Source organism: Centruroides vittatus, unplaced genomic scaffold (assembly GCF_030686945.1).
Source record: "Centruroides vittatus isolate TY-2023 unplaced genomic scaffold, ASM3068694v2 contig_874, whole genome shotgun sequence".
Classification (NCBI taxonomy): Eukaryota; Metazoa; Arthropoda; class Arachnida; order Scorpiones; family Buthidae; genus Centruroides; species Centruroides vittatus.
In genome coordinates this window covers 2,641,028-2,658,922 of record NW_027122566.1, presented here as the reverse complement: position 1 = coordinate 2,658,922, position 17,895 = coordinate 2,641,028, and the positions used below count along the sequence as shown (strand labels likewise).

Below are 17,895 nucleotides of genomic sequence, written 5' to 3'. Positions count from 1 at the left end.
TGAGCAAAATTATTTCGCTTAACAAGTGTTTCACATTACAAGATTCTAGAACAAATTATGCTCATTAAGCGAGGTTCCACTGTACATTTAAACATAAGTCACTACCAGATTTCTTGATCTAACAGATATCTTCAAGATAGAATAAGCAGCTTAATAATTAGTAGAGAATGAATTAGAAAATGATTAAATACTCGTATCTTCTGGTATAAAAATTTTATAGGAAAAAACATTAAAAAAAACTAATTAAAATGAAAACTGAAATAGGTTAGGAAAAACAATCTATTAAAATCTCCAGACTTTAGGTTGATTCATACTAATGAAATCAAACATATCCCATAAAAAAGTTATTCTAATATTTGTCAAATAATATGTATCAAAAAACAATCATCTACAAAAAAGCAATATTGCATATACTTATAAATGTTTCTTACCCATCAGTTTTTTTTGCTAAAGTCTTCAAATCATCTTCATTTAAAGTGTGTGGAGTATTACCAATATGCAGTTTAAAAATTTGAAGTCTAGCCATTTCTTCTGGTAATGATATATATATTCTTTTTTCAAATCTAAATATTTATAATTTAATATTTATTTTTCATATATACAAAACACATTTTATACTGAAGTAAAATGTTTAAATAAATAATAATTAAAAAATAGAGGCAGTTTCTAAATAATTTTATTTATTTAATTCAATGTTAAATTAATGTTAATATTAAAAGAATTTCCTAATTAACAAATACATAATCATTATAATTGAATTACAGTTTAAGTATATATTTTAAAAATTAAGTAATATGCTAAAATACCTTCTACGAATAGCAGCGTCAAGTACCCAAGGTATATTTGTTGCACCAAGAACAAGAATATTTTCATTATCTGAACCCACACCTGTATGTTAAAAAAAAGCATATTTAAGTTTTATGTATTAAGACATTAAGACTTTCTTTACATTATTAAATTAGAAATCATACCTTGCATTTGAACTAAAAATTCTGTCTTTATTCTCCGAGCTGATTCTGATTCATTATCTGAACGGGAACTACATAATGAGTCAATTTCATCAATGAAGATTATACTAGGTTTTTGTTGTCTAGCCATTTCAAATAAATTTTTGACCAATCTGCAATTAAAATATGGAAATATTCAAGTTAAAATATTGTATGTTAATTAACATTTGCATGCAACATCATAAACCAAATAATACTTATAACATGCATTATCTTAACTTAATTTTCTATCTTAATAATATATATATTTGCAAAATAATATTAATTAGAATGTTTTTTCCTGTGTAAATTAACACAGAGTAAAAGAGTAAATAGATTACAATGTATAAGAAATGTTATACAACATGCATCATTAAGGAAGTTAAATAATAAATAATAATATATAAAATTATTATTCATTTCTGATTAGTGCCACTGCTGCTTGAAGTTCAGCTGCAAATGCCCTCTAATTCACAAGGGACATACTGTTTATGAGGCAATCTTCTCTATCTCCACTAACTCAGGAGGATCCACACTCCGGTCTTCTGGTAGTAGTGCCTTCCCCGGACAAGTGCTACCAAGAGTTGTACACAATGGACATGTCTTGATCCATTCAGTCATTGATCTCACAAATTGAAAATCTACCCCTTGTCTTAAAACCAGTCTCATTCAAACTGGGTTAACTGTTGATGTGCTGTTAATTATTACCTTTGAGGTATTCTGTATGTTATAGTTAATAACACTACAGCTTTTCACAGTGACACTGTAAAGGCTCCTAATGCCTATAAAAGCTCCAAATGTCTCTTAGAAACTTCTAATTTGTATTTGTGAAAATATACTCATTCCTGTGAAGTTGTACCCTTGAAACTGGTATCACTGTAATAAATCATATAAATAAATATTCTGTGTAATTTTCATTCAGCTAGTATAATTCCTCCTTGGTGTTGTAATTTCCATTTCTAGCAGTGTGTGTGTGTGTGTGTGTGTGTGTGTGTGTGTGTATATATAATTTTTTAATATAAGAATTTAATGCTTTAAAGTTAGAATTTTCTTACATGTATTTAAAAATAGATAACTCTAACTAAAATTGAACTTTTGAATAAATAATTATTACTTTTTGACAGATTATACTCAGTTTTTATTGATAAGTATATAACTAATACAGTCAAACCTGTTTTTATGCGCTCTTTTTATGTGCGATTTTTATTTGTGCGATTTTTTTAATGCGAATTTTTAATTTGTGTGGTATAGTTGGCGACTAGTCTCGTGCGATTCGTCATGTCTCACGTTGACTTATTATAGCTAAATAAACTTATTATAGCATAAATGCACTTATTATAGTAATATTATTGCATGAATATGCGAAAAATGAAATAATTTACTTTTTAAGTCAACAAAACACCACCTGGACAAAAATATGTAAAACAGACGATAGACCAGACGATGCAGTCAAGTGCTGACATCTGTTGTCAATAAATTCTATTTCGTACGGTTTTGAGTTATTTTCTATGTGAGACTTTTTCTATGCGGTCCCTGTTGACCGCATAAAAAAATTATTTTTTTAATTGTGTTGCGAAAACTATTATTTACAGCCATTCGTGAAGTTTCATGAGATTTTTTTTTAATGCGGTCCCTATCCCCTGCATAAAAACAGGTTTGACTGTATATGATGATTATTTTATCCTTTCTGATAATAAATAATTTTTGTGTAATTGTGTTCATACTTTGAAATATTTATTTGACAGCAAAAAAAATAACAAGCTCACATACAGTTTGATATCTTATCAGCATGAAAATAATTATTCATATAGATCACAATTTAAATTATATAATTGAGCATTTATAAAAGAGTGTTTGTGTAAACTTTTTCTGCTAATGGTAAAATGATAATCATTCTACTATACAATTAGCAGATCTAAAAGCAGCTGTGAAAAAAATTAGCAATTAGAGATGCTGTTCATAATTTTGTTTTTAGTCTACAGTTCTATAATTTTCTCTAATAATTTTTCTACTGTATGTCTACTTGTTCTTCTAGGCATACAAGTAATTTTAAATTTCATAAAATTATCTAAATGATATGAAATACATCTTACTTTTCACTCTCTCCAAGCCATTTTGAAACAAGATGTGAAGAAGAAACAGAGAAGAAAGTGGAATTATTAGCTTCTGTTGCTACTGCTTTAGCTAGATATGACTTTCCAGTACCTGGAGGCTAAAGTAAAACACATTTTTCATTAAATTGTTATTTATACTTAACTTCAAAAATTTTAATTTTTATTACTAACAACAAATCATGAATATTTCTTGTAAACAAACAAAATAATGTATATTAAGTAAATAAACAAACTTGAATTACAAAATAAGTTCAAAGTTTCATTTAAATTTTATATTGTGATAATATAAACTTGTTTTAAACTATTTGCCTAAGATAAATTTTTATTTTATTAAAAAATTTAATTTACCCCAAAAAGCAAAATTCCTTTCCAGGGCTTTCTTTTTCCTGTGAATAAGTGTGGAAATCTAATTGGTAAAATTACAGCTTCCTTCAAAGCTTCCTTTGCAGACTCTAATCCAGCAACATCTGACCATTGGACATTTGGTTTTTCCATGATGATAGCACCTAGAATATTTATTAAACGATAAAAAAATTAATTTAAATGGATATTTTTTTAAAAACACAAACAATAAATGCATTTTTTAAAATACAGTGGGAGATCGGTTAACAAACAATCCATTCCAAGATCATGTTTGCTATCCGAATTGTTTATTAACCGATTATCGATTCACCATAGATTTTTTGTGGAAATTTGATTAATTTGTTCTGGAGATACCTAAAAAATAAAAAAAAACTATATACTTTCTTCCTATATTTATTTACATGTAATAACAAACTAAAAGCAATCTCTCCATTTTTTCATGGATGGCACATCTTTGTTTCTCAGATGCAATTTTCGTTACTCCTTTAGCTGCTCAAGTCCTCTTGATTATATCTTTCTTAGCTAAGATTGTATCTACTGTAGACCTGTTGAAGTCATATGCCTATAATATCAAGACATCTGCCCACTCTCTACCTTGGCTATCATCTCTTGCTTAGTTTCTATAGTGAACACAGTTCTTGACACCCCACTCCTTTTAGGCAACCATAATATTATCAGTGTTTTAAATAAAAAGTTCAGAAAAAACACATGCAAAAATTCAGAGAACAAAAATTAACTAATGCAAAAAAGTTATGTATACAACTGTGAAAGTCTTGTTCCGTAAACCATGTATAGATGCCATTAATATATAGTTTTACACATTTTAGATGCAGTGTTACTTCTTGTGTTTGTTCTGTCAAGTGTTTGTTGTCCGCATAAAAATCTTTTGTAAAAGTGTTCGATTCACAGTCCAAATTGTTCGTTAACCAATCACCCATTGTATATAATATATATATTTTTACATTATTACATATTTCAAATTTGGATAAAATTTTTTCTTATTATGTGAGGCTATTTTATTTTTTAGTCTGGAATGAAATGTATATGTTACAGTAAAAACCCGTTTTTAGTTAAAATGCGTTTTAACTAGTAGAAACTAGTTTTTACTGGATGTCATCGTTAAAACCCGTTTTGTCTAGTTAAAACTAGAATTTACTGCTGTACATGTTTTGATTTTAGATAAAACTAGTTTTAACTTTTAACATTAGTTAAAACTAATTTTAGCTACATAAATATGTTTGGGGGAAATAAATAAAGTGATGATTGGGATTAAAACATTTGTATTATTTAATACGATATTTATTGAAAATATTGGTCACACATCTGTGTTATTAACATTAATTAACCCTTTGTCCCTGAAGGCACCGATCGATCGGTACCCTGGCTTTTTAAGCAAAACTTCGAAGGTACTGATTCATCGTTACTTTGGTAAATATCGATTTTTGTAAAATTTATTAACAATAGATATAATCTCGTTCGATATCAAGTGAATAAAGTATAATAATTCATTATATTAGTTGATAGCAGTATAAAATTTTGATTTCAAACAAATGTTTGATATAATGTGCGATAATTTCACAACCAATAAACATACATGCATAAGTGTTATATTGAATTGTACAAAACAACATTCTACTTCTTTCTGGCTCAGTGCCAGCAAACAACGATGTAACTAGACAATGTTAATTTTCACAAAATGTTACAAATTATCAACTTTGTGTGTCAGTTCTGATATATATTATTTTTTTTCTTATAAATTTTTCTAATAAAATGCATTGAAAAATATCTTATTTAAAACTAAAGATATTAATAAATATAAGTGATTTTTTTCATATAGATATAATGATAATTTGATTTTTGGTGAATTTTTAAAATAATATCGCCTGACTGACCTATATTGCCTTAGAAGGGATCGAAAAATAAATGTAAACAAGATGTCGGGGGAAAAGGGTAAAAGCAATACGAAATTCATCATACACTATATGAACGTGTTAGCTGAATGACCTTGGTTGAAACAGTTTTTACTAAGCCATTTTGTTAAAACCCGTTTTGTCTAGTTAAAACTAGTTTTAACTCAAATTCATTTTTGACTAGCAGTAAATTCTAGTTATAACAATGACATCCAGTAAAAACTAGTTTCAACTAGTTAAAATGCATTTTAACTAAAAACGGGTTTTTACTGTAACATGCATACATATTAAAAAAAAATTAAAAATCAGCTTTAAAAAAAATGTAATTACTATAAACAATAATAGATGTAATCATAAAATAAAAAATTATTCCCAAAATGCTAACAGAAAAAAATATAGTAATTCCACATTATATGTAAAATTTATATTCTAACAAAATACAATGAATATGAAATCACCAAAAGCTTAATTGAACATATGATAAATTACACATTTACTTCTAATACATTTACATTAATATTTATTTGGTATACATTTTTAATAAATTAATGTTAAAAAAATCATTCTAATTTACAATATGTAGTTTTCTTAAAGCCTTTTTTCACACTGTGTATAGAAATAATCTGGGACAAAAATCTTTGCTGAAGAAACATTAATTTCTGACAGAGAAATAATCTGTTATATTGCTATACTGCTGTATTGATAATGATACAGAAATATTAGAAACAAAAACATATTCTGATATTTAAATGTTAGTGTAGAATAATAATAATAAATAAAAAGACTCATATTTGCATAAATTCTACAAAAAATTATTTCAGTTTTAATTAATATTTCAAATTATAGAAAATTCTGAGTAATTATGCAGTTACAAACAACTAAATAACAATAAAACTTAAATATTTTATTTTCAATCTCTCTTTATTTAATTATTTTATTTTCATTAATATAGTTTTTTTTTTACCTTCTAACTGATTTAATAGTTTTTTCTTATCTGGATCCTCCTCATCACTTTCACTACTGTCATCCTCTTTTCTGAATTATAAAAGAAATGTTAATAATTATTTCATTTTTACAATTATTTTTAAAAAATAATAAATAAATAAAAGCAAAATGCTACACAGCATAAAATAAAAATATTAAAGTTTGGTTATTAACTTTTCTGAAATTAAAGAACTTTTAAAATTATTTTGTTATTTTTAAATTGTAGTGAATACCCATTAAAACCATTAAAAATATTATATATATATTTCTTAAAATTAGTGAAACAACTTGGCAGGCATCTCAAAATACAGTTTAACCAATTATAATAGCATCCATAGGACTGGCAAGGTATAGATATACAAATACAGTAAGACCCCTCTTAACATGGGGGATGCGTTCCTAGACAACAAAACACAAAACGAAACAGCGTTAAACGAGGTCATTTTAATAAAGAGTAAATAGGAATAGGGGAACACGGGACCAATTTTACTTTAATTTTAAGTTATTTTTATATTAATTTGTATAATAATATATGTTAAATAACACATAAACATATGCACACAGAAATGTACAGTTAATTTTTTGTGATGAAGGTCATGACTTTTCTGAAATTCTTGTTTTTTTGCAATAAAGTTGTAAAGTTTCATTTGTCACTTTTTCCTTTCCTTAAGCAAATGTCAGTAGCAGATCACATCAAAAATGCCTTGTTTTGCTTTTGCACTCCTTTCAAAAATCTGGATAATTGGCTACAATTTGATCAACGATTTTGGTTATTGTTACCAAACTTTTACTAATGAAATCTGTAGAGAAATTTTTTGGGTTCTTCATTTTCAGAATCTCTATTTTCCAGTTCTACATAAATTCCTTGTTCTGTCAGTTCTTGAAGATTGTCGTTGGTAAGACTCTCACCAGAAACCTGCGGTAACGCCTCCTTCTCGTCTACACTCCTAGTTCTCCTTTTTTTTTTTACTCTTTCCACCCTGTGGGCACTTAGAGGGCCTCTTTTAGCAAGCCCATTATGTGTTTGGCGGGTGGTGACAAACAAGGCCCGACATAACCGAACGGACTACCCTCTGCAAAATTCCTGGGGATTTCTTGACCCATCCAGATTTGATCCTGGATCTTCCAGAGTGGTAGGCTGCCAACTTGACCCCTGAGCTATCCAACTGTCCTCCTAGTCCTGCTGAAACAATGATAGGCTCTTCTCATTGAGAATTCTTGGATACCTTCAGCCATAACTTCTTCCACACTTCGTTCATGTATTTATCAGTTAATTCTTGCCAAGCAAAGCCAATACTGCCTATTGCATCCATGATGTTATATTTTTTCCAAAATTGCATCAAACAAACAGATTTAAAGAAAGTGCACCTTTTTTTGATTGGTTTGTGTTCGTAAATAATTGTATTACATACGAATCACTGAAATGCCATAATTTAAATCAGCGTAAATTTTGAGTTTTTTTTTAAGGTTTCAAGCAGACCGCGTTATATCGAATCAGCATTAAGCAGGGTCTTACTGTATACAAACCAATTGAAAACCCGTTATAAAATAAATATACTCCCACAACTGCCATAAATGAACAGGCTAAATTTGGATATAATGATTATAAATTAGAAATGAATTTGGCATTAGTGTGTGGCGTTAGGTGCCATCTCATATTAAAATTAATAATTATAATACCATTATATCCAAATTTAGCCCGTTCATTTACGGCAGTTGGGGAGTATATTTGGACTGGCAATTTTTGACATTATAACCAAGTGTCGTTATCTGCAGGGCCATAATTTCAGTCCCATAAAAAGTACCAAGTGTGTTTAAGAATCTATTATATAATCCATTCTAATTTAACATTGAATGTATTACCATAAAATTATTTCTTAATGGTAATACAGTATACTGTATTTATTATGGTAATAATAATTTATTATCATATGTATAAAAGTGCAAACTAAATGTTTAAATCAACTTTGTTTACATTATTATATCTAAGTTTACATTGATGATATTAAAAATTTCAAAAATGACCTTTTATAAGAAATTTTTATTTGTCTTAAGTTTCAATAATGACAGCACTTCCGGTTTTGAAAATAACATTGAATCAAAAAACAACAAAAGGTTAAACTAATGTATGTCAATTAAAAAGATAAAACAACAATATTCACTTAATAAATCAGTTATTTTAGATTTTAGGTATTTTTCACCTAAAAATTGTTTATCAATATCATTTTCTAAGTCATAAACTTTGTTCATTATTTTTGATGAAGTTTTCAAAGACCTGTAAAACATTTTCAATACTCTTATTGCATTACATGCTTCCCTGGTTGATGGCACTTCATTTTCTCTGTCTGATGTTTCATCTTCATCATCATCATTTTTTGTCTGAAGATTTAATTTGCTCAACAATATCTGTATCTGTATAAAATTTGGATGTTATTAAATCTTCGTATACACTCTCAGAATCAGTAGCAGCAGATGACAAAAATTTGCCGTTTTCTGAACTTTGAAGTGTTGTAATTAATTCTGATAGAGGAATGTTAAATTGTCATCATTATTGTCATCATTCATAAATGTAATAGCTGTTTGACTATCACACAATTTTGCATGGCAAAAACAGTTTGCTATTATTCGCAAACTAACCTTACACCAAGATTTTTCCAAAAAATCAACTGCATCTAATAAAGAAATTGCCATTTTATTGTTATCTTCCATATTTGTAATAATTTTTTGTAAAAGAATTTTTCTGAAATAAGATTTAAGGCTTCTTATAATTCCTTGATCCATTGGCTGAAGAATGCTGGTACAATTTGGAAGAAGGAATACAAGTTTAATGCTCTTTAAATTTTCTAAAATTGGATGTGCTGGGCAATTATCAACAAGGAGTATAACTGTTTTTTCGTTTACCAATAAGTTCTCAATCCCATTTTCAAATTTCTTCTTGAAAAATCTCAGACGTCATCCATGACTTTTTGTTGGCTTTGTAATTTACTGGTAGTGTTTTTATGTTTTTAAAACACCTTGGATTATTTGATTTTCCTATTACAAAAAGTTTTCTTTTCTCTGTATCAGTCATATTAGTGCAAACAAAAGCTGTTATCCTATCTTTTGCAAGTTTTCCACCAACACACTTTTCATTTTTAAATTTAAATGTTTTTATCTGGTAAAAGTTTGTAAAATATCCCAGTTTCATCTGCATTATGTCTTCATCTGCATATTCACCCCTTAATTTAGGCCACACATCTCTTAACCAGTTTTCAACATATAGTAGGTTTACACTTTTTTCTTCTCCACACTTTTCCAAAACTTATGCCATGTCTTCATTTAAAACAGTATAGCTATCCATTAGAACATTTAAAGTTAGTATCGCCTAGTAATCGTCCAAATTCTTCTGCTTTTTCCATTAGTATCGGTCAATTTAATGGTAAGTTGGAACATCTGCATTGGTTAAACCACTTAATTAAAGTGGTATCAACATTGGCTTTTTCACATAACTTAATTTTTTTTCACTTGTCCTTTGCCATCTTGAAAACTTTTCAAAATTTTCTCTCTACGTTTTATTATTATGCACACTGTAGAATTTGTTAAATCAAAGTCTATGCATACATCTGCCTTTTTCTTCCACTTTCAACTGCTTTAATTATTTATACTTTTCAGTCTAACATTAAAGCTTTCCTTTTTAAGCTAGCCATTTCACCTGATTTAATGCTAAACTACAACATGAGTAACTATGCAGATTAATTGATTGTCACCCCACCAAAGACAGGTGGTGAGAGTACCACCCATAGCCATTCTAGGAAGCAGACTCTGACCCTAGGAACTAAACATGTAGTATTTTCTTTGTTACATAACATTCGTAATTTAATTTTGTAAATTTGGGAGTGCTTTAAATATGTTATTAAAACATGATTTTATGTCATCACAAGTGGGTTTTTTAACATTATATAGTATAGTAAAATCGTGGAACTAATAAAAATTTGTCGTTGTATTAGGGTTGTCATTGTACATCCGATGACGTTATAATCAGGTTAAAATGTATATACAAAAATAATTTTTCAATTATTATTTTTCAACACACACTGCATATAATGAAAAATTTACTTGTTGAATTTATCTCAAATTCAGCAAGAAAAGCATATGCAGTACACTCTTGATAGTTTGAAGTGGAAAAAACAGAAAAATTTGAGTTACAAAAACTACCATTATTTTATTAATTCATATGCCTCTATGTCCTTATTTTCTACGATTTGTTAAATGTTTATCTACAAGGACTGAGCTTATTAATAGGATGTATTGCACTGGTGTTTTGGTTTTTGCAACCAAGGAAAAAACTTATTCTGAATGAAGATTTTTCCTCGGTTGCAAAAACCAAAACACCAGTGCAATATGTCCTATTAATAAGCTCAGTCCTCATAGACAAACATTTAACAAATTGTACCATTATTTTAATCTGATCATAAATATCGCAATATAAATAATATAGTTCAACTTAAATACACTATATTTTATTACTATTTAAATATGTATATGTGCAAGATAACATAACACTTCAAGAAAAAAAAGTCTGTTACACGAGTTTGTCATTGACAATTCATTGCTTCTCACTGAACAATGTTTTTGATAATGTTGATCACCTTGAAATCATCTTGTTTTATAAATGTTTCTAGAAAGAGCCTTAAATAGCTCCAGTGTCTTTATGATTTCCCTCCCTGTACAGAGAACAGGAGATTTGTCCTTTATAGAATTTATTTCTTCCTCATCTTCAGTGCTCATTTCTTTACTTCAGTGATGATGTTTTCTTCATATGAGTATCTGCAGATAGCTAGGTCAAGGGTCGGAAAGTGCGGCTCGCAAGCCGCTCGCGGCTCTTTGCATAGACGTTTATGACTCTTCGGACATAAACTCTAATTTCACCTCATTTCAAACTCCAGTTTATGAGATAGAGCTGCTGAACAAACTTCGTCTCGTATGGCATACTCTCTACCATTCTTTAGCCCATCCGCACATGACGACACTCGTGTTGATCAATATGAATCGCATGCAAGTGGTAGCATTTGAAGCATATCTATACAGTATATATAACCCATTGAACACGCGTCCGTCCGTCTGTCCACGTAACATTATGCCAAAAAGGTCACTAGAGGCGTCCCTGTCGTGTGTCGTATTTAGCACATTTAAATTAACAATATAAATTATTATTTTCATTAACAGTATAAATTATTATTATTCATTTGATCAATAGCCAATAACAATATAAATAATTCAGTATATTTGTAATAGGAATTTATTATTGTCACGGAATGCCTGTAATGCTCACTAGGGGGCATCTTTCAACACAGTTGGTCAGCGATCGGTCAAGCATTTAAGCCTCGATGCAGCTCTCTGGTACTTTTGTTATCTTGTTTCCATGCCAATTTGGCTTTTCTCACTTGACAAACTGCTGACCCTTGATCTAGATTGTCAGCATCACCACCATCTTGGTGGCTATAACATACTCAGCAGGCCAAACTGCAATCCAGATTGGAGATTGCAGTATTCACAAAAATTGCTGCTCAACAACTCCCACAAGTGCCTGCAAGTTAAAACAGACAATGTATTAAACATTTTCTGAATAATATGGATCTGGGGTTGTTAATCTTAGACAAAGAACAAAAGTTCGTGATTATGTAAGAACAAAGACTTCCTTCTACAAATTGGTTTAGTCCTACTAAGCAATGATCTGACACTGACAGTTCTAAGAAGAGCACAAAGGGTGGTAACATTAACAGGTGCTCTATCTTCCTTAATGGGACTGTTTTCTTCTCGCAAAGATGTGACATGTCCCAGGCTATTCTTCAAAATCAAAACACAAGCCCACATGACCTCCATAGCCTCCGGTCAACAAACTCTCACATCAGATGTATTATTTAGATAGAGTACTTGCTAAAAAACTTAGCTCCCTTCTTCCTACATCACACTTTGTGGTTACATCTACATTTGAAGCAAGATCAGTTCTCTTTACTACCCTTACACTGCTACTCATGTAAACATATTGCTTTTAAAAAATTGATATAGTATCATTGTACCCTTTGGTCCTGCAATTTGATGCTGTTATGCTAGCAAATGCCATGCTTATTAAGAAGAGTTTCTTGGCTCCATAGTACTGAATTTTTGTGAGGCATTGCCAGTGGCGTAGCGTGGGTGTCAGCAGCCCGGGGCAGAGGAAAATTTTCCACCCCCTTATTTAGATATCTCAATTTAAAAGACTAAAATATACAGCAATTCTAAAAAACTTTTTGGCAAAAACAATCATCATTATTGTGTATTGTACAGGTGTATTGGTATTATTATTATTTATTGTGAAATTTTGCTGCTGCCTAAAAGTGCCGCCCCCACTACGCTACGCCACTGGGCATTGCTATTCATTACTGATACTAATTACTTTTGTTTGTATCAACAGGTTCATCTCTCTCTGCCACATCAACTGAACTTATTATGAGGAATGTTGAAACAAAAATCTTTAACTCCCCACTTGCTATGCAATATCCTCTTTACCTACAATATGTAGATGATATCTTAATCAATCATTTGGGAGGGCTTGGAGGAGAAACTTTTAATATTTATAGAAATGATGTCTTCAGCTACTCTTTCATTTCATTCACCATGGAATATGAGGTTGATGCTAAAATATCATTCTTGAATCTGCTTATATACAGATCCTCGGATGGAATTGTTTTCTGTGTTCCATAATTTTAATGCCTTGTCTCATATAATTCCATCAACAGCCTTCCAACCTCCCAGTACATAACTCCACCACAACAGCTCTCATATGCAGGTCATTTCTCTTTCACTCTAATCAGGCAGCAGTTGATAATGAGTTATGGTTAATCTCAGTTGCAGTATATAAGGCAGACTATACACATGCAAAATTCAAATACCTGGTTAACTGTGTAAAAAAGCACTCTTTCTGTTAACCCCTCTGAACTCAAAAAAGGACCTTATCTACATATAGCCTGCAATACCACTATAGACAGCACACTTAGGGTTGCTGTCATTACTATTACTATTATTACACAGCTATCACATGCACATTAAGAAAATTTGGGTTTATCATTCCACTGGCTCCCCAACCTACCTTAAATAGGCTTTTATGCAATGACAGAAGTAAAATTGACTTTCTGAAAAAATTGGGGATATATTCCACACCTTTACAAGACCATCTCTTCAGGGCAACAATCAATTATACTGGAGTTACTACTAGAATGCTTCAGACACATATCCAAGAACATCACAAAGACATACAAAATAATAGGTACACTACAGAACTGGTCAAAAGACTCCTGAACCAAGATTATCAGCCCTTCTGGTCCCATGTGTCAGTTCTTAAACAATGCCAGGATAGAAGAACACTATTCCTATGAGAGGCATTTTACATTGCCTCCTCCTACCATGTAACATGAACAACTTCAACATTCCCAAACTATGGATCCATTATATAATCAACTATAATAAAAATAAAAACCCCCTATGAATTATTATAAAAGAACATTTCATTTGCATAAAAGCACACGTAACATAACATGAACAACCCAAGGATATCTTCAATTAGAAACTGAAGATGGGCCTGAACCAGTAATATATTGTGCTAAAGGACAAGGTAAATGTGATTAAAAGTTGTAACCATGGTTTTAGTTTAAAGGACGCCGGATCCTCTAATAAAAGGTCGGCATTTTGATCAATTTTAACTTTGTGTGAAAATTTTCTTATAATTTACCTGTTGTTCTAATGAAGTTTATTCAAGCCAATATGCTGTTACTTCTGTGGTAGAGCGAAAAAGGATGTAAGATGGACTCGAAAATTTTATTTTTGTAAATAGTCATTATTCAGTTTCTAACATTTCATTTCATTTTTATTTTTATAAATCTATTAACTTTTATTTTTAATAGTTTATAATCTTTATTATCAAATGTCAAATTTCTAACAATCCATGAACAGCAGCTCATGGAATGTTAAAAAAATTATTTCTTTTTCTTAATGCAGCTCAAACATTTTTTAAGAATGTTGCCCATTATATTATTTTTTGTAAATATGAAAAATTTTTTTTTATTTCAGTCTAATTGAATCAGCCTGAAAAGAATAGTTGTAAACTATCAAAAGTACTCACAGTTTTGAATAAAATTTTATCTTTAACACCTTAAGACAAAGTAGACTACATCATAACACTACATTAGATTATTATTTGGCATGAGGTGCAATTACTTTTTTTTATAATCTAATTGAGGTTAAAAATTTTTATAAGTCTATACAGAGATAATCCAACTTAGCTTAAGACCAAAGTAAGTTAGTTTTTAAAATATTTATTTCACATTAACTCGTAAGTAGTTATATCTGGTCCTGGAACTGCATTGATTTTTAAAATTCCCTTTTCTTTCTCAATATACAGATAAGGACTATCACCCTTGTAGCTTCAAATTATGTTCATACCTGTGGCATTCCATAGAATTAGTGATTCAGAAGAAATGAGATTTTTCTGTTTATGATAGGCACAGTTCCAGAAACCACACATTAGTACTTATGTAACTTTTCCCAGTACTTGTCCATGACCATGTGTTTCCACAATGAGTCAGCTTTTATGATGACATTTTCTGTCCTTAAATGCCATAAGCATTCTGGGATATGCCAATTCCTGTTACAAGTTGCATTTCAAGTCAATCAACAGATGTGTCTCATTCAGCATTGTTCAAGAACTTTGTGCATGAGATGAACCCAATGTTTCTCTCAGACATCTCTCTAGAGCCTTGACATGGCAAATTGTCCACTTCCACAGGGAAAATCAGAGCAACATTAAAACTTATATACCCCATCCAGAAACCTCTAAAATGCCTCCTCTGGAGTAAATTGTGTGACAGAAACACTGGATGGACCCTGTGCAAAAATTTTATTCATTTACATTTTTTTTTTTTTTGGGCAACAATTTTAGAAGTACTAACCTTTGCCAATAATTTCAGACAAAAACTGCAATTCTGATGATTAATTTTAGGATGGTTTTTGTAACCCTCTGCATTTTATTAGTATTTTGATAGCATAAATTGTAGTCGAGAAACATCTTTTGCAATAAAGTACATAGTTGCAAGTAATGCTGTTTTTTTTCTGATTGGTTACACGTTTGGTTTGGTTTATTTGTTTATGGCAACATGACACACAGACAATCTGTCAAGAGGGATGTCTCCCAGGAAGACTTTTCTATGGAAAACCAGCTGTATTTAAATGTTAAAAAACATAAAGAAAAAGAAAACACATAATCAGCCTACTGATGAGGCACGAACCTACAACCAACAACCAATGTTCAGTGGTTTTATCCACTTAGCCACTGGTGGGTTAAGGCTACAAATTTGCTTTGCATCATATTGATTGAAAAAAGTTAGGTACAGTAATACCTTGACTTATGTGAACCCGGAGTTACGCGATTTTCAAATCTTGTCAATTCATCTTTTGTTTGAGTGCCACGCAACTCTTGAATACTCACTCCCCCCACATCATTGTTCAGCTTATGTGTTTGGACATGTCACGTGGAATCGACGCATAGCTAAAATTTATTTTGTCTTTGTCGGGGTAGAATCGTGCAGAAACAAGATTCCCACTTTTTTTTTAAACTGATAATGGTCACCATTATAAAAAAATGGTTGAGGAAGCAAGTGTTGGAGTTTGAATGCATATCCACTGATTGGTTGTCAAACCGTCACACCACCTGCAGACCTCCGATAAAGCTACGACCATTGGGAATTGCTGATTGGTTGACCGGCCCGCTGTTTGAGCTGTCAGACAAATTTGTTAGATTTTATGAAGCCTTCTACATCAAAATAACTTCGGTTTATGGTTTTAATAATATAATTTGTTATACCTATGTATTATTATTATCTACGATTTTATTGAACATTTTTTTCTAAATTATTGTTTTCTTTAGTCTCCAGTCCCAATTAAAAATAATTTGTATGTATTTATACGTGAAATTATACCCCAACTTACACGGATTCTACTTATGCAGTTATTGCTTGGTCCTACCTATCACGTGAGTTCAGGGTATTACTGTATTAGAAACTATTGACAAACTATTTCTGTTATGATATGTCAAAAATGTTTTATTTACACCTAATACAGATATGTACTGTACTTGCTATTGTATTAATAAAAAACCATATCTCCAATCAGCCTCTACATCTCAAAACCTGTCTGTCTTGAATATTTTCTGATACCCATGAGATTTGAAATACAGCTTCAACTGTATTAAGTATCTATTGTATCCATTATTAATAATTTTCCAATCACAGTCCCTAGGACTGCACGTCACTAATACCAGTGTACTTAAGATTTCATGTCACTACTTAAGAGTTAATCCTATATATCAGTAGTATCCACTAATCAAGCCATGATCAAGTTTGTTTATTTAAAAATTTATTTATTTTTAGTTAGTTTTTAACTATTTACCCATGCATTATCCTAAAGAATCAAAACAATGAGAAAGTTTCTTCCCCACTCTGCCCTATAGACACAAAGTGTCTTTCTCTCTCCAGACCATTGTAGGTTAGCCAGATCTACAGTGGAGTGAGAAAAAGGGCACAATATATCCAGGACAACCATATGTGAAAAATTTCTCAGATTTCTAATTTAAACTTAAACCTTCCAAAACAACAAGTGGACATAAAAACCTTTATCATTTGATCATCTAGCTGTCAGAGAAGAACTGATATAAAGAAGCTGAATAGCTTTTTACTTTTTGCATAATATTCAGATTCTATGGTAGGCTAGACTTTCTAAATATCCTAGATCGGGGATGGGCAACCTGCGGCCCGCATTCATATATTTTGCGGCCCGCAACGCATAAAATGTGAATAAATATATCAATTTCCCAGCTTAAGAAAGTATGCAACAAAAATTCAAACGTTATTTTCTACAACTTATGTATGTGAATAGTTTTTCCGCAATGAATTTAGTAAAAATTAAAACAAGAAACCGGCTAACAGACACATCAAAACTAATTTAAAACTAGCAGTGACGAATATTTAACCAAATATTTCCAATATATTACGTTTACATCAGTTCCAGAAGCTAAATTAAGTATACCTATGCTAATTTATAATTATATATGAATAAATAATTCTGATTTACCAACATTTTTTTTCTCTCTCTCTTGTATGCGGCCCGCATCAGTTCAAAAGTCTTAAAATGCTGCCCTTACATAGAAAAAGGTTGCCCATCCCTGTCCTAGATGACAATAATGTTTCTATATTGTCAAAATGTTGACAGAAATATTGTCAACATTTTGGTAGTTTAATCTTTAACTGTTATGAAATGTAAATAAATTTAAATAGAAAAAGCTATTACTGTAGTAAATTTCAGATCGTGCCTTCCGATTTCCAGATTTGTGGTCCACCAGAAAGAACACCTTACAACTCCTTGACCTCAGTTTAAGTCTGTGTACATTTGACAACTATTTACAAATGTAAAGCAATACTTCTTGCTTGCTTCCTTATATCTAAGTTTTAGATCCATTGGCTGACCAATCTG

The 17,895-nt window shown here is 30.5% G+C and overlaps 1 protein-coding gene across 2 annotated transcripts in view; it reads right to left on the bottom strand.

The window, feature by feature from the left end:
• Vps4 (vacuolar protein sorting 4) overlaps positions 1–17,895 on the bottom strand; it is a 52,726-nt gene that overhangs the window by 17,246 nt on the left and 17,585 nt on the right. For both annotated transcript variants that reach the window (XM_067279476.1, XM_067279475.1), the window contains exons 4-9: positions 6,338–6,408; positions 3,449–3,606; positions 3,080–3,198; positions 972–1,120; positions 807–888; positions 432–563 (exon numbers count right to left, since the gene is read on the bottom strand). In XM_067279476.1, coding sequence (XP_067135577.1) covers positions 432–563; positions 807–888; positions 972–1,120; positions 3,080–3,198; positions 3,449–3,606; positions 6,338–6,408 — 711 coding nt within the window. The remainder of the gene's footprint in view (positions 1–431; positions 564–806; positions 889–971; positions 1,121–3,079; positions 3,199–3,448; positions 3,607–6,337; positions 6,409–17,895) is intronic.